Source organism: Lithobates pipiens, unplaced genomic scaffold, assembly GCF_037356315.1.
Source record: "Lithobates pipiens isolate NorthernLeopardFrog02 unplaced genomic scaffold, aLitPip1_a1.2 Scaffold_22, whole genome shotgun sequence".
NCBI classification, from domain to species: Eukaryota; Metazoa; Chordata; class Amphibia; order Anura; family Ranidae; genus Lithobates; species Lithobates pipiens.
In genome coordinates, this window is record NW_027507784.1 from 59,807,369 (window position 1) to 59,825,528 (window position 18,160).

General features: G+C 41.5%; 1 protein-coding gene across 2 annotated transcripts in view; it reads right to left on the reverse strand.

Moving 5' to 3' along the window:
• Nucleotides 1-18,160, reverse strand: part of GPD2 (glycerol-3-phosphate dehydrogenase 2) — a 256,583-nt gene that overhangs the window by 156,146 nt on the left and 82,277 nt on the right. For both annotated transcript variants that reach the window (XM_077447659.1, XM_077447660.1), the window contains exon 5: nucleotides 4,072-4,169. In XM_077447659.1, coding sequence (XP_077303785.1) covers nucleotides 4,072-4,169 — 98 coding nt within the window. The remainder of the gene's footprint in view (nucleotides 1-4,071; nucleotides 4,170-18,160) is intronic.

The window sequence follows — 18,160 nt, forward strand, 5'->3', positions numbered from 1 at the left end:
ACCCTCCTTTAGATTGAGGTCTAAACATCAAAAATTAGCTGAACCTGGGATTTTTACTTTGCCAGATAAATCTATTGATATCTCTTTGGAGTGAATCAAAAGTGTTTTGAAGGATTAAGAGGGGTAGGGCTCTAAAGAAAAATAAAAAAGTTTGGGTAAAATAACCATTTTTGTAGTGTCTATTCTTCCCATGAATGAAATGTGATACATTGACCATAGTTTAAGTAGATTTTTAATGTTGTTAAATTAAGGTTGGATAATTTGCCAGAAATAAAGTTTTAAATGAGGGGGTGATATGGATTCCTAAATATGTAAATGAGTTAGAGCACAATTAAATATAAATTTCTCCCTTAGTGTCAACACTGGTGGAATGTTTATGGGCAAAGCAGAACATTTGGGATAGGTTTACGCTTAAACCTGTAAGGTCATGAAATATATTCAATACTTTAGTAAGGTTTGGCAGGGATGTAAGTGGTTCAGTGAGAAATAAAAAGGGCATCGTCCGCATAGAGCAGGGATATGCAATTAGCGGACCTCCAGCTGTTGCAAAACTAAAAGTCCCATCATGCTTCTGCCTCTGAGTGTCTTGCTATGCCTCATGGGACTTGTAGTTCTACAACAGCTGGAGGTCCGCTAATTGCATATCCCTGGCATAGAGGCTTAATTTGAATTCTTTAGAACCCTTATGCCGTGTACACATGACCGGACTTTCCGGCAGACTAGGTCCGACGGAATCATTCTGTCGGATAGTCCGATCGTCTTTCTTTTAAAAAATCCAATGGACCTAGAAATAGAACATGTTTCAAATCTGTCCAACGGACTCAATTCCTATTGGAAAAATCGTTCGTCTGTATGCTGGTCCGACAGGCCAAATACGACGCAAGGGCAGCTATTGGCTACTGGCTATTGAACTTCCCTTTCTAGTCCCGTCGTACGTCATCACGTTCAGAACACACGGACTTTAGTCCGTTTGTGTGTGTACAAGTCCATTTTGGAAGTCCGTCGTAACTCTGTCGAACGTCCGTAGGGGAGACCGTCAGACCTTTTCCGGTCATGTGTACGTGGCATTAGTGTATCCTTTAATGCTTGTATTATTCTGGATAGCACAGGCAAGGGGCTCGATAGCCAAAGCAAAAAGGAGTGGGGATAATGGGCACCCCTGCCTGGTGCCCCTGTTTAATGTAAAGAAGCCTGAGTTATTACCCAGAAGTTTGATACATGTTTGTGGATCGTGGTATAAAGCTTTGAAACCATGTAGAAATTCTTTACATATGCCATATCTGGGGGGCAGTAAGTCTAAGTAAGACAAGCTAACGCTGTCAAAAGCTTTATGGATATCGAGACTAAGTAAGAGTGTTGATTGAGAGTGTAAATTAGAGTCTTGAATAATGTTTGTTGTTAACCTTACGCTGTGTTATTTGCCTATCTGGAATAAATCCGGATTGATCTGGATTGATTAAGGGGGAAATAACTGAAGCTAGTCCATCTGCTAGCATGCGACTGAATATTTTTAGATCATTATCTATGACTGAGATTGGGCGATAGTTTTGTGGGATAGAGTGGTCTTTATTAGGTTTTGGTAAGAGGGACATATTTCCTAAAAGCATTTCAGTTGGGAATGGATTTCCTTGTAGAATATGGTTATATAATTTGAAAAGGTGAGGGGTTAAAATAGAAGCCATTTTTTTTATAATATGCTGTAGAGTAGCCATCAGGACCTGGAGCTGTAGAGGTTTTTAAGGGACCTATAATTCTATTAATTTCTATATCTGAACATGGGGCATTTAGGGTTTCAATTTGCTGGTTAGAAAGAGTGGGTAGTAAAATATCTTCAAGCCAATGTAAGGACGATTGCTTAGGTAATGTTTGAGGAGTGGAGAGAAGTTTTTTATAAAAATATTTCCATAACTCCTTTGGGGTGGGAAATTGGGTTACCTGATGTGTTTATTAATTTATAGAAATGGCGAAGTTTTTTTGGACCAATTTAATTTTCTAGCGAAAATTGTGGAAGACGAGTTACTGTAAAGTAAAAATCTTGCTTTGGTCCATCGTGGGGCCTTCTCCGTGTTTGTTGTTAATGTGTCTAAGGCTACGTGTTTCTCATTAATGTGGTTTAGGAGGTCTCTAGAAGGGGATTGGTTATGTTTATAGTATGAATGATCCAAGTCTTTGGTAAGAGATTTAATATCTGCTAGTTTTGTTTTGTTTTGTTATTTGCTGATGCTATGTTGATTAAATTACCTCTCATGACTGCCTTATGTGCCATCCATATCGTTGTGGGCAGCTGTCTGGAGTTGTATTATGTGCAAAATAGTGTTCTAGGTGAGTTGATAGCTGCTGTGTAATCATGTGGTCAGTCAATAGGGAATCATTTATACGCCATTTGCAAAGTTGTAAAGGAGACAATATGGTGGTCTGACCAAGGACATGAATGAATTTATGCTTTTGAGGATTTGGCTAGGACTGGTGTAGTCTAGACATGCAAAATTATCATGTGAGTGTGAATAAAATGATTGTGATTGTGCTTCATTCGGTGCATATACTGAAGCAATGGTAATCATACGCCCTTTTATTGTACCTTTTAATATCAAATAGCGACTATCTGGGTCTTTAAATACATTGTGGGTTTCAAATAATATTGAGTTTTTTTATAAAGATAGCTGGATTTAGAATTATAAGTTGTACAGTAAAATTGACTTTATGATTTGTCAAAGTATTGGGGCTGTACAAAAGTGGGTTTCTTGTAATAAAATTACATCAGCCCTTCTTTTATGCTTTTTTTGAATGGCAACCAGCCTTGGGGATCCTCTCTACCCCTAATGTGAGAATAATCTGACATCATTGGGTGGCTTTGCATTTGAGCTTCGATCAAGTTGTGTGCCCTACAGTGTGCCAGGGAGTTACAAGATTACATTTTTTCCCCTTTTATATGTTTTGTAATGATTTAATGTGAAATAGCTTCTTTTGGTATTTCACTAATCGTTGAACCATAATTATTTGCTTAGCATAGCACAATTTTTTTTTGTGATTCCTCTGAATTAGCTAAAATTCTAACCAAGGGTGGCCCTGCCTGCTCAAGATTACTCAACTTTTGTCAAGGGGGCTGGGGCAAAAATTGTCGACAGAACAGTGACTGCACCCAATAAGCTGCAGGCACTGTTTGGATATTCTGACAGCCGCTGCAAGTGGCTGTCAAAATACAACAGCCCAGTAGAGGAATTTGTTCATCCACACCATTTGAATGAATGAATGAAAGAAATCTATTAGTGTATGACCCGCTTAGGAGTTTTTAGCCACAGTGATGAGGATCAGTCTGGGAATCTAGAAAAGAGTTAAAGTGGTTGTTAAACCTCTTAATAAAGTACACACAATCCCCCCAGTTATAAAGCCTTCCATGCTGCCGTGTATGTTCTTTGTAAAAATTATGCCTATTTCTACCTGATTTCACGTGACTCCTCGAGGCTCCCTCTCCCGATCTGACAACTATAGTTGGAGGGGCTTAAATTCCCACGCTGATGTCAGTCGGTAGGAAAGGAGGAGAGAGCTGTGACGTCAGCCGGGGAGGAGAGGAGCCTGGAGGAGTCACGTGACTACCGATCAACGTTGTGAATTCAGGTAGTAATAGGCATTTTTGTTACAAAGAACATACACTGCAGCATAGGAGGCTTTACAACAGAGGGGATTGTGTGTAGTTTATAAAAGGTATTCCAGCAGGGGGGGGGGGGGGACTGGCAAGAGCTGACAGGCAGGGAGGGGATGGGGTGAGTTGGACAAAGGAGACAGAGAGCAGGGCTGCGGCTGATAGCACATAAACTGACCACAGTGTCAGGGCTCAGCCGCCATGATATACCATGGTCAGTTTACAGGGGGGAGGGCATAGCTATGCAGGATCAGCCAGCTATTTTAGGCGTTACAGGGGGCCAAATTATACAGCACAAGCACTGTGCTGTATAACATACTTTAAAGGAGAAGGATCTGGCATGTTATGGATTCACCAGCACTCCCACAAAACTGAACATTCTTCTATAAACTCTTCCTTTAAATACAAATTTTAAATGCTCAATTCCTTACTTGTATACAGGCAGCATAATAGGCAGAGGGGCAGATAAATGAGGAGCAATCTCCAGCAGGTTGGCACGTTCATGAAGAGCTTCTTTTACAAGTTTGTACTGAAAAACAGAGAGAATTCAGTTACATTATCAATAAACAAAATCATAGCTTTAAGCTAAAAAAGATAACATTTCCACAGCGTAAATAGACATAGATCTGATAAGGATAAATCCAATAGGGATATTGCAACCATCTTGCTGCTCTCATAAAAATGGACTGGGAAAACCCGCCAATTATCTGGAAGCAAAACAACCAAGCAACGAGTGCACTGATGGTGTGTTAATAACTTTAGTCCAATACAAAGTAAAGATAAAATGCACTCACAAAAGGAAAGTGTCAGATTGCTCATCTGTGGCCCAGAGTTGTTCCCGCTATCCAGTCCAGAGGGATTCAGTTTGCAGCTTTGCACACTGCATCAGCGGGTTTAACCGAGCCAATCCTAGCATCCTGGACAGCTTTCGGCTACAACTCCTGACGCTGGCCACGGCTGGAGGGTCCCTCTGGACTGGATAACGGGGAAACAATTCTGGGCCACAGATGAGCAAGTCTGACACTTTCCTTTTGTGAATGCATTTTATCTTTATTTTATATTGGATTAATGTTATTACTACACTATCAGTGTACCTTCTGTCGTCTTGATTTGCTTCCAGATAGCTTTATACTAGCTGAAGTTAAAAAAAAAAAAAAAACAATCAGAATAAAACTCACCAGCTACATATCAGGGGAAGGTGTAAACAGGTTAGTTGTTTTCTTGATTACTGACCCTTGATAATGTTACATTGATGAAACACGTTGGGGCAGATCTTAGTCACACAGGAAGATACATGCTCAACGGGCACTAACATAGTGAGCAGCAGAATTACCTTTCTTGTTTAAAGTGTTTATTAATATTAAAAAGTCAGGCAGGAAACAGTCACAAAACAAGGTCAGTACACATTATGATGTGACATAGAGGAGCACGTAGTGCAACAATGGTTAGGTATACACATAATATGGCTCTAGGGGTATTGCAGTATGTTTAGAACCAGGTAGCTCATGTTAAAAAGCAAATAACTTGAAACATAGGGGTTGATTGTCCAAATGGCCACTCTGCAAAGTGTAGTTGCTCAAGAGCTTAGTAAATTAACAGAAGCTCTGCTGACTTCCATCATCTAATCAGTGCAAGCAAAAATGCTGTTTATTAAATTTTCTCGCATGTGATTGGGTATTCTTTGCAAAGAGAACCTTTACCTAATTTACTAAGCTTTGCAGCAACTATCTGTCTAGTCTATTTGACTTTAGTAAATCAACCCCAAAATGTACTGTGAAACAGGCCTTCAGTTACATGGGTACAATGTCCAAAAACCATATCTCTAGAGAGTTATTAAACGTGTGTAGGGGTCAGGGGGGAACTCTAAATGCTCCTAGTGAGTAAGATAGCGGAGCAAAAACCCTATGACACCCTGGGGGTTATTTACGAAAGGCAAATCCACTTTGCACTACCAGTGCACGGCAAGTGCAGCCGTAGATCTGAGGGGAAGATCTGAAATGAGGGGAAGCTCTGCTGATTTTATCGTCCAATCACTTTCAAGCTAAAATGCTGTTTTTTATTTTCCTTGCATGTCCCTCTCAGATCAACAGAGACTGCACTTAAAAGTGCACTTGTAGTGCAAAGTGGATTTGCTTTTCGTAAATAACCCCCCCCCCCCCCCCCCACCATCTCATAATGAGCTATCCTAAATAACAGAAGAAATAAAGAGAAGATTGAGACACCACCTGATGTGATCCATCACCACATAAAATACACGCTTAAGAGGGCAAGCTTGCACAAGCCTGTATAATAAATCGATGTCCGGTCATCAATCCAGTAACTACTCCCCTCCATGATTTAGACCAAGGGCAAGCCAGGATGCCTCAGTCCACCGAATATGCAGGGCAAGCAGCAAGCAGAACCCCCGAGAGATGGAAAGAGGCTCGCTATAGTGTAAATCAGTATAACCAGAGTTTAATATAAATAAAATTGCACTCTAAGCTGTCGCTAGGGCTAGTGTTTCTCAACTCAGGACTGGAGTTGGGAAACACTAGCCCTAGAGACAGCTTGGAGTGCAATTTAATTTATATTAAACTCTAGTTTAATATGATTAATCACTGGATCATTGTTATTGGACTATTTATTTAGGACTGTTCCGATTCATTTTAGATTTTGCATTTTTTACATTTTGCATTCCTCACTGTTTTTCATGGTACTCAGATCACTTTGGTTTTATCACGGATATTGATTCACTGGTTTAACATAGTTTTATATTTTTTATTTTTTATCATTATTTGTTAGATTTTGTGCAGTTTCTGTCTTCTTATATTTACTGGTTTGTGTGTATCTCACAATTTTAGCTGCAGCCCTATTTTTCACGTTAGTGGTGTGTTAGGTAGCACGGTATTCTTCTTGTTTTTCCATATTGTTCTCTATATAGCTGGCATGACGTGAGTGGATTACATGCATTTTTTAACGATTTTAGTAAACGGATGTGACCTGAAAAGCTAAAAAGCTTGTAGTACTCCTCAAAGCAAGATGACACTCTCTCCCCGGTCCTCAGGTGTAAAGGGGTAGTGACAGTGTTACTGCATCCAGGACACCACTTTGCCTCAGCCAGCTCTGCTCCGCTTACCCCCCCCACCCCCATGTACTTCGCCCTGTCCACCGGGGACAATGTAGTCATAAATTCATAATAAATTGTTATCTTTTCTGATATTTAATTTTTAACATCTTTTTACAGTGAGGAGAGACTGAAGAGAACTCCAAAGGGGATGCACATCATCTATAGAAGTTGGTATGGAACTCAATCACTATTTACATTTTCGTTATGAAAAGGTAAAATAAAGGGTGAGGGCAGAGAGGAGGAGGGCACATTGATGCACATTTTTTGGTCATGTCCTAGACTATCGGACTTCTGGAGTGAAGTCCGTCATATCTCACAGGAGTTCACAGAAATGCCTATTCCAGAGGAGGCTGCATTCTTCCTCCTACACCATTCTCGAATCTCGGTTAAGACATACAAAAAGTCCTTGTTGAGACACCTAATAAATGCAGAAAAATCTTGCATTCCTTTGTACTGGAAGCAAGGTTCTCCCCCTTCAATCGCACACTGGATTTGAAAAGTTGAGGAGATAAAGAGGATGGAGAATCTTGTCCTCACGTCACAAAATAAACAAGACGTTTTAAAAAAAACATGGGACAAATGGAATTTCTTTGTCTACTCCAGTGAAGGTTACCGTCTCCTATTGTCTTGGGCTCCTTGAGAATCAGCCCCAGCATGGGCCCGCTGGCTGCCGTCGTGTCTCACCCCCCCCCCCCCCCCCGCCCCCCCATACTCTTCTCTCTCTCCCTCCCCTACATTTCTGTTTCTTCCCTTCTCTAACGTTCTTTAGGAAAATTAGGAAAGTTGGGAATTGGGACCCCTACCCTCTCCACCTCTGGAGTGTCCTGGGTTAAGCGGGGATAGCTCTGGACGTTACACAAATTCTGGACACTGTCCTTTGTCTATGTCTGGATATACTGTGATATGTGAGATTTGCCCCATTTTGTTGTAATTGTACTTAACCCAAGCTGTGATATTATGCATATTCTTTCTGTAATGTGGGGACCCTTTTTCCCTTTGGAGTTAAATAAAATTTATATTTGAAAAAAATAAAATAAAAGGGTGAGGACATTTCCATTTGGTGTAGCGGGAGGGATGTTTGGAAAGTTGTTGAGAAGAAGCACGGAAAAAACCTTTTGAAAAAAAAATATTCGTATGGACTTGTTCACTTTGAATATATTTTTGTGGAACATCTCAACCTTTTTAACACAACCAGGAACCCTTAAAATCTATTTATGGTCTCAGGGAACCCCTACTAATAATTACTAAAGCTACAACTCATGTTACATTAGTGTGAGGATCAGTGAAAAGAAAGCTCCTTATATTGGTGGTTAGTGGGAAGAATCCTTACAGATAGCTAAAAAAGATCATTGGTGTCACTGGTTACTTATCTGAGAGGTAAAAATTGCTCAATGCTCAAAGAACCCCTAGAAACCTCTGGAGAAAGCCTGCTTGAGAAAGAATGCAAATTTAATACATTAGCACAGCCTATCACTGATGGGAGGCACTGATGGGAGGGTTGTCACTAAGGCCCTGTTCACACCCAAGCGATTTTCTGCTTGAAGCTTGTAGCTCTAAAACACTCAACAAACCAAATCCCATTCATTTCAATGTCCTCTGTTCACATCTGATGCCACATGCACACGACCGGTTTTCCCGTCTGAAATAAACTCCAAAGGTTTTTCAGAAGGAGTTCCGCTGAAGCGGTTGTGCGTATACATGATCACACCAAAGTCCGATCGTTAAGAACGTAGTGACATACAGCACGTACGACGTGAGTAGAAAAAGGAAGTTCAATAGCCAGCAGCCAATAGCTTCCGTCTCATATGTGCTTCACAGCATGCGTCGTTTTTGGTCCATCGGAACAGCATACATACGAGCGGTTTTCCTGATAGGAATTGGTTCCATCGGGAATATTTAAAACATGTTCTATTTCTAGGTCCGTCAGAATTTTTGTAAAAAAAGTCAGATGAGGCATACACACGATCAGAATATACGATGAAAAGCTTCAGTCATACTTTTTCTGTCGGGCATTCCTCTCGTGTGTACGCGGCATGAGTATTCTGCGCCTGAAGCAAAATGCCTGTCGCTCAAAAAAGTACATGAGCTTCTTTTTTGACATAATACAAGCGTTTTTGGCCCCATAGACTTCAATAGAAATGCCTCACTTGAGCGTTTTACGGGCATTTTCTGCTTAAATAGCAGTTCTTCACCCGAAAAATTGCAATAAATTGCTATGCTTGAGTGTCTTAAAGACAGATTTATAAAGCAGTAGATGGAACTTTCAAAAACTTTCACTGGTGGTAAGTCAGTCACTCATTTAAAACACACATGCACTTGCATATGCTCCTTAGGATATGTTATTTGTGTTGGTCTGTTAGAAAAGCAGTAAACATCATTTGTCAAAATTATTTAATTTTTCCTTGATTTTTTTAAAGGATAAGTTCACCTTTTGTAACATGTTACACCCATATTCAGGGTGTAACATTTAACAAATCCACTGGTCCTCGCAAACCCTCCCTTGGCTCCCCGTTGTGACAGAAGGGGGATCTTCTTCCCGGCTCTCTGTCACAATCTGCAAGGAACGTGGCCATGTGGGGCTCCATCATTCATTCACAGAGTTCATTGAATAGGAAACTACAAGGTCTGGCAGCCTTTGCGGCTGTCGGGTTGTAGTTCTCAATGACCTTGTTGAGCGATGTGGTAGTTCATTGATGCTTCCTATTAATGGGTAACTGCTGGCCATACATTGTAGACAGCTGACACACAAGAGTCTGCAAGAGTCCTGCATAGCACCCACAATCTGCTGGTTGTGGGTGCAATGCTTTCCAGACTCCCAATAAAAAAACAAAGTAAATTCTAATTTTTTTTACCTGTAAAAAGATGTGCATTTAAAGCGGAGCTCCACACTAAAGTGGAACTTCCACTCATTGAAACCCTCCCCCCCTCCGGCGCCACAATTGGCACCTTTCAGGGGGGAGGGGGGTGCAGATACCTGTACAGTACAGGTATCTGCACCCGCTTCCAGCATAGATATCCGCAGAATCTGCGGATATTTACGCCACTTCCTGCGGGTCCCCCGCTGTCTGTTGGGAAACACACAGATCCCAGAGGCAGCGGGGACCATCCTTATTGCGCAGCGCGACTCGTACATGCGCAGTAGGGAACCGGGAAATGAAGCCGCAAGGCTCCACTTCCTGATTCCCATACCAAAGATGGTGGCGGCAGCACCCGAGAGACGATCGAGAGATCGGCTTCGGGTGCCGACATCGCGGGCGCGCTGGGCGGGTAAGCGTCCTTATATTAAAAGTCAGCAGCTGCAGTATTTGTAGCTGCTGACTTTAAAAAAAAAAAAAACGGCGGACTCCCGCCTTTAATATTTTTTTTTTTAAAAGGCGAACTTATTCTTTAATGCATCAGCTGAGGCATATTAAAATAGAGCGTATTGAGATTATAAGGGACCAAAGTACAAAAATCTAAGAACCTCAATGACTATCCCAGTTCTGTAAAGTCTGAATCAGATTGTGTTATCCTGCCCATCAGCAAGGCTTGAAAAAAATAAATTAAAAAAAATACCATCCCAGTTAAATTGATTCATAAAACACACAGCCTTTGGCGGACTTGTAGATGCAGTAAATGAACCAATGAATGCCATCAGGGGACAATAAGCCTGTCAGCTTACTTGTCAATAATACAATTAGCTACAATTTAATAAAGATTTAGGACTCTGAGGGGCTTGTTCAATTTGTTACAGTCTTTCTGCCATGGAGAAATAATTTCCTTCTATTTTTTTTATCAGAGCGTATTAAATGAAACACAGAGCTATAAACCACTGAAATTTAAAGGGACACCAAAAGGCCTTCTGTTTTCTGCATGTGGCGCTCTAACAAGAGTGTTAAAAATAGAATGCAAGATTAAAATTATTCTGTAGGGATACAGATATGCATACCCAACCACACACAGATCAATTTAAACTAAAAAAACAACTCCAAGTGTCAAATACAATTACGACCCCAATTCCAAAAGAGGTTGGACTGTTGTGTAAAATCTACATAAAAACAGAATGCAATGATTTGCAAATCTCAAACACTTATTTTATTCAGAATAGAAAATATAAAAGGTATAACATGTTTAAACTGAGAAAATTTACAATTTTAGGAAAAAAATAAGTGATTTTAAAATTGATGGCAGCAACTTGTCTCAAAAAAGTTGGGACAGGGCAACAAAAATCTATCAAAGTGGTACTAACAAGGAAGAGATGGAAGAACATTTTGCAACTGATTAGGTTAATAGGCAACCGGTCAGTATGATTGGGTGTAAAAAGGGCATCTCATATAATCAGGGTGTCTCTGAAGTAAAGATGGGCAAAGTTTCACCAATCTGTGAAACGCTGCGTTTATACATTTTTGAACAATTTCAGAACTGTTCAGAAATGTTTTCGATTTTCCATTGTGAATAAAATACAGGTTTATGAGATTTGCAAATCATTGCATTCTGTTCTTATGTAGATTTTACACAGCGCCTCAACCCTTTTGGAATTAGAGTTGTATTCAGAAAACCATCATTCTAGAGACAACCTCACATAGAGTGCAAAGCTATAACCTGAGAATTCTGGGTGATAATACCTCTAATATACACAACCAAATATTTTAGAAGCCAATTCTATGGGGCTGCATTCACTCAACTCGAATAACTTAATATGAGGATCATATTACAGGTGCAAAAAAAAGTATGTGAACCCTTTTGGAATGATATGGATTTCTGCACAAATTGGTCATAAAATGTGATCTGATCTTCATCTAAGTCACAACAATAGACAATCACAGTCTGCTTAAACTAATAAACACACAAAGAATTAAATGTTACCATGTTTTTATTGAACACACCATGTAAACATTCACAGTGCAGGTGAAGGTTGATTTACTTCTATGCTTTGGGTCATTGTCCTGTTGCAACACCCATCTTCTGTTGAACTTCAGCTGGTGGACAGATGGCCTTAAATTCTCCTGAAAAATGTCTTGATAAACTTGGGAATTCATTTTTCTTTCGATGATAGCAATCCGTCCAGGCCCTGACGCAGCAAAGCAGCCCCAAACCATAATGCCCCCACCACCATACTTCACAGTTGTCATTGTTGATCTGTTACTGAAGGTTCATTTTTAAAGTGGCTCTAAAGCCTGGATATTTTTCACCTTAATGCATTCCTTGCCTTAGGGTAAAAAATGTTTAGGCATCAGCATCACCCCTCACCCCGCCCCCCTATTTCTTCCATCCAGCACTGTGCATGTTTGCAGCTCTTCTCTCTTCTCTCACCTCACTCCCAGTCTCACTGGCTTTGCTGAAGCACCGGGAGCTATTGGCTTCCAAGTGCTGTTAATCAAAGCCAGTGAAAAGAGAGCAGGGGTGAGACACAGACAGTGGGGCTTCTGAGCGAGCACGCACAAGTGCCCTTATGGAAAGCAGTTTTCCATGGGGGCACTGAATAAAGAGGAGTGCTGCCAGGGGACCCGAGAAGAGGAAGTTTGTGGCTGCTCTGTGCAATTCCATTGCACAGAGCAGGTGACTATAGATATGTGGTTATTTTTTTTAAGATTACCTTTACAATTGCTTTAAAGTGGTTGTACACCCTGTACAACCACTTTTACCTACAGGTAAGCCTATATTAATGCTTACCTGTAGGTGCTTGAAATATCTCCTAAACCTCCACGGTTTAGGACATACTTACTAAAAAGCTGAGCGCCGATGACTACGTGTCGTTTCTAATAGGGGTAATGCCGTGACTGGTGGCTCCCACGAGCATGCGCGGGAGTGACGTCCCACAGCTCCGGCCAGTCACAGAGCCGGAGTTCGTGGCCCCGGAAGGAAGAGGGGCGAAGATGAACTCTCCCTGCTAGTGGGGACAACGGAGACATCGCGGGCATCGGTTTCAGGTAAGTGACCCATAATGGGCTACTATGCATCACATAGTGTGGCATTATGCTTTACCTTTGCAGGGAAATAAAGAGGAAGTAAAACCCACCAGGGTTTACTTCCTCTTTAAGTGCCATCATCCTTATTCTTGCTATGCCACATGGTGAGTTAGTGACTTGGACCAGGCATGTACACACTAGTATTTCCAATTATAAAAAAAAAAATGCATTGCTATTTGTCCAGCACATTGATTCCATGCACATTGGGGAAAAATGTACGTTCTTTAGGCTATTTTCTCTTCTGAACAAATGTTCTTTTATCATGGGCAGTAGTAAAATACTGCATTATGGCCAATTGATGGCATAAGAGATACCATGCAACAAAGCTACAGAACACTAGAGGGAGTTACAGAATAAATGTAACCATTGGTTACATTTAATTTCTAATTTTCTCTATCATTCGCTAGAATTGTTACATTGTATCTCGTTTTAAACACTTATGTATTTCCTATGTTTCTCAGCGCCAACTATTGAGCATAATGTGGTATTTTAATACTGCCTATAATAAAAAGAACATTTTTTTTTTTTTTTATAGGCAGATGAAATAGTCCAAAGAACATAAAATTTTGCCTCATTCACACAGAACTGTACATGTAGATTCGATGCAGGAATGGCTATGCAATTTTATTTTTATAAATAGACCCCTTGGTGTCCTGACACTTTGTAGCGGCATGCTTGTTCCAGATCAGAATCTCACTAGATAATGAACACAGTATCCGAATGAAAGCCTCAAAACATCCACCTTAAAACAGAGAAAACAAGTAGAGAGCCAACAAAGTCGGGGAAATATTGTATTAAAATTTTCAAATTGGTGGAGTAACAAATTCCTTAATTACCTTCATTTGTTACACTACAAATAAAACAAAAACTCCATAGCTTCCTCAACTTTTAATTTGGTGCTCAACTCGTTTTTCTCTGTATGGTCACACCTCAGGTTCTTCTGCTTTCTTCTGGTATCCTAGGATCAATAACAACCTTAAAGCACATTTCCAACTTGCAGTTACAGTTGAGGAAGCCCATCTATGTGTGTGCTGTGTACCTGTTTACGCATCCACAATGCATACTTACATCTCTTTTTTAAATATTTCTTACCCTTTTTAGATGTTTCTCAGGAGAAGGTGTCATGGCTGACTGCAAGGCTTTTTGAACAATGTCAGAGTGAGTCTGTCCCAAGTCTGTCCTTAACAACATAGAATACAAGGCCAGTCTCTACACCTTTAAACCCTTTGTTAGGACAGACAGTGTTCAACTCTAGTTATAATTGATAAAGGTAGATCTGCCTGAATAGTACAAACAGGGTTAATTATGGCAATAACAACTGCCCAGCCTACTTATAAACAAAGAGAACAATGTAAGATTTTACCTTGCTAGATGGCCAGTAATAGAGCATCTAACAATGGTAAGCTGAATTTTTTTTTTTTAAGTTATGGTATGTGAACAGGGATATGTAACAAATATAGTAGGCGTTATGCCAATTTTGCAGCAAACGTGGAAATACATTTTAACCAGAAGTCTCACACCTCCCAATCTCAGATTTTCGGAGGCTTACAAAGTTCTTTGAACTTTCACAACAGGTACATTAAGATGGCCAAACACTTTCTCAGCAAACACTTTCCACCTTAAATGGCAGCAGTGGTATCCCATATTTACAACCTGACATTTTTCCTTAAAGGGATGTAAATATTCAGGAGTAAGGATACTTTGAATAGTGCAATTTAGTTGTGCAGAATTATAAAGGAAATGTATAAAACAAAAAATAGCCATTATTGTTTTCTGATGGACAAGTCTGGGTACCTGGCACTACCTAGCCTGCAGACTCACATGTCCGGAAACCAAAAGTCCCAGATGATTTGACTACTACTAACAAAAAAGATTTGTAAAGTGAAGCAGCATGGTGCGTAGTATAGAGAGCAATATTTCTGTAGTCCAAGGCTAAGAACAAAAAAGCACCATCTGCTCCACCCACCCATTTGATTCAATGCCTTCATTGCCAGAAGCCGTGAATGATGGCTTCTGTGCTTCAATGCACTCATATATCCACTGAAGAAACAAATTACTAATTCCTGAAAAAGGCAGCCTCCATGCGAGTTTAGCTATGCCCTGCCCATCCCCCATCCCATGTGATATCAGAGAGCCAACTGTGAAAAGCAGAAGTCACAAGTAGAAGGATTCCTAGAACCTTCTCAATCCTGAGTCCTGGTCTACAGACATATTGCTCTTAAAGAATTTATTACCCCATTTCATATTCCTGATATATGCCTGCTGTACAATGTCATTGTGCTAAAAGGTATCCCGTTTTCTTTGTATTGCTTAATTTGTGTGAAATACCTGGGGATCTTACCAGTCCTCCTGATTTCTGGCTGTGCTGGGAGAACACCCTGCTTGTCCTCCAATAATAAGCATTGTGCTGACATTCCCCCTGCACAGCCATTCACTGAGAAGATCAGTGTATTGCTGTTTCTTCACTCCTAGTGAACTAGAGCGGCAACTAACGATTAATTTGTCTGTCGACTAATCTATCGATTATTTCTTCGATTAGTCAAAGACTATCCGATTATTATTTTTATTTTTATTTTTTAATGAATCTAGTGGTTTTTTTTTTGATTAGCTAATTAATCCTTTGGATAACCTTGAGAGTATTGTATTGGCGGGCAGTGTATTGGCGGGCAGTGTATTGTACTGCATTGGCTTGCAGAGTATTATATTGGCTGGCAGAGTATTGTATTGCAGAGTATTGCATTGGCTGGCAGAGTATTGTATTGCAGAGTATTGCATTGGCTGGCAGAGTATAGTATTGCAGAGTATTGCATTGGCTGGCAGAGTATTGTATTGCAGAGTATTGCATTGGCTGGCAGAGTATAGTATTGCAGAGTATTGCATTGGCTGGAAGAGTATAGTATTGCAGAGTATTGCATTGGCTGGCAGAGTATTGTATTGCAGAGTATTGCATTGGCTGGCAGAGTATAGTATTGCAGAGTATTGCATTGGCTGGCAGAGTATAGTATTGCATTGGCTGGCAGAGTATAGTATTGCAGAGTATTGCATTGGCTGGAAGAGTATAGTATTGCAGAGTATTGCATTGGCTGGCAGAGTATAGTATTGCAGAGTATTGCATTGGCTGGCAGAGTATAGTATTGCAGAGTATTGGCGGGCAGAGTATTGGCGGGCAGAGTATTGGCGGGCAGAGTATTGGCGGGCAGAGTATTGGCGGGCAGGCAGAGTATTGGCGGGCAGGCAGAGTATTGGCGGGCAGGCAGAGTATTGGCTAGCGGGCAGAGTATTGGCTAGCGGGCAGAGTATTGGCTAGCGGGCAGAGTATTGGCTGGCGGGCAGAGTATTGGCTGGCGGGCAGAGTATTGGCGGGCGGGCAGAGTATTGGCGGGCAGGCAGAGTATTGGCGGGCAGGCAGAGTATTGGCGGGCAGGCAGAGTATTGGCGGGCAGGCAGAGTATTGGCTGGCGGGCAGAGTATTGGCTGGCGGGCAGAGTATTGGCTGGCGGGCAGAGTATTGCATTGGCGGGCAGAGTATTGCATTGGCGGGCAGAGTATTGGCGGGCAGAGTATTGGCAGGGTATGGAGGGATGGCTGCATCCATCCGACCTCTCCCCTCCACTGCACAGATCAGTACAGAGAGGGGAGAGAGAAACGGTTTGTTTACAAGTGATCGCTCCATCGGAGCGATCACATTGTAAACGCCTGGGTGTAGAAAGATGGCCGCCGCTTCGGAGCTAGGCCGAAGCCGCGGCCTCTCCTAAGGCCGAGACCGCGGAGCGCTCCGCGGATCGCGGCATGTGCGCACGGATCGGTGACGATCCGTTGCACCCCTAGGGACGGCGGCACGGAGGGGGAGAAGAGAGGGGGACGGCAGCACGGAGGGGGAGAAGAGGGGGGCGGCGGCACAGAGGGGAGCGGTAGATGCTAAGCACTGCCCCCACTGTGACGCATCGACGCCCTGCACGCACGTCGACGTATTTTCTTAGTCGACGCGTCGTGGCAGCTCTAATGTGAACACATAAAAATAAAAAAAAGACAAGACAAAAAACACAAAAAATTATTTATATATTTTTTTATATCTATACACAAATGTTTTGCCTTTCATTTAGATAAATGATATCGAAATGGGTTGTTTTACAAGGTAAAAAGGGTTTACATATACTTTAAGGCTCCCTTTACATCTGTGTACGTGTTCTAATTCATTCTTAATGGCACCCCAATGGACTTTACTAACACACGTGGTTTACCATTGCACCACAACACGTGTTATGTCCCTGCTGACTTACAGAACTTCTACTGTTCGTATACCCGCCAGGACATCCAGAGCTCCTAGCGTCAGTATCCCAGAAAGGACTTCCAATGGTCTTGGCAAAATTCCTGTCAGGACGTCCAATGTTACTCACAAAATCCCTGGCAGGACTTCTAGAGTTCCCAGTAATGATGCTGGACGTGTCCTCCGACCAGAAGAATATGGCTGCATCATACCAAGAGCTACCTAAGAGCTAGAGAGCAGACCCAGATTGTCCCGCGTATTCTCTTGCTGCTGCCAGTCTCCTCAGACCTGAATATGCTCTTCCTTGTTGCCTGAATAGACCTCTGCTTGGACCTAACTAGTCTTCTGTCTTGACCCGTGCCTGGACATCATAAGGGTTCCCGGTCCACCTCCATCATCAGGAGCTCTGGTGAAGACCAAATTCTACTTTGATTGGGTGCCTCAAGTGAGTCTACGTCACCTGCCAGGGGGCGCCATAACAGCATGGTAACTTCATACCGTGTTTAAAAAAATAAAAAAACACAGCGACATGTACTTCTTTGATGGTATGTCTATTCAATGGGTAGCCCAATAAAACGAATGGGCTGCCCTAAAGATATGCACATTAATGCGTGGAAAAATATACATAAATGCATGTTCACTGCCAAAAGGCAGAATGTAAACAAAGCAGCATTTATAGTACATTAGTCTGGATTTGTGAGCTCACCTTTAAAAGTGCAAGGGCATTTACATTTAGCATGCTGATAAGCAGGCTTTTTAGGACAGAACAGACTGTATCTAGTGTACAGTGTCGGCACGATCGTGTGCCAGGACAAAGTAAATACATGCATGGGGGAGAGTTACGCACCGGCCATCAAGGAGAGAGTGGGCATTGCAGCTTTGGAATGAGTCACTTTGCTGGGTAAGTGTGTGATAATGAGCAAATATGCTTTAATTACTTGCAGATTATGACAAAAAGCTCCTGGGGGTCCAGCATTTTTCCTGTGCTTTGATGGTATACTTCTGCCTTCACCTTGTTGAAGAAATATTTTTGACCAAAAGACCATCTAAAACTATAACCGCAAGAGTCTCTACTTCTTATTCTTCTTGGGAATGCAGTATTTCTGGTGCAAGGAACCATAATAGATCATTAAAGATTAAACAGATTATTTACTAAACATGATCACCATCCAGAACAATAACCCATCACGTTGCCAAGA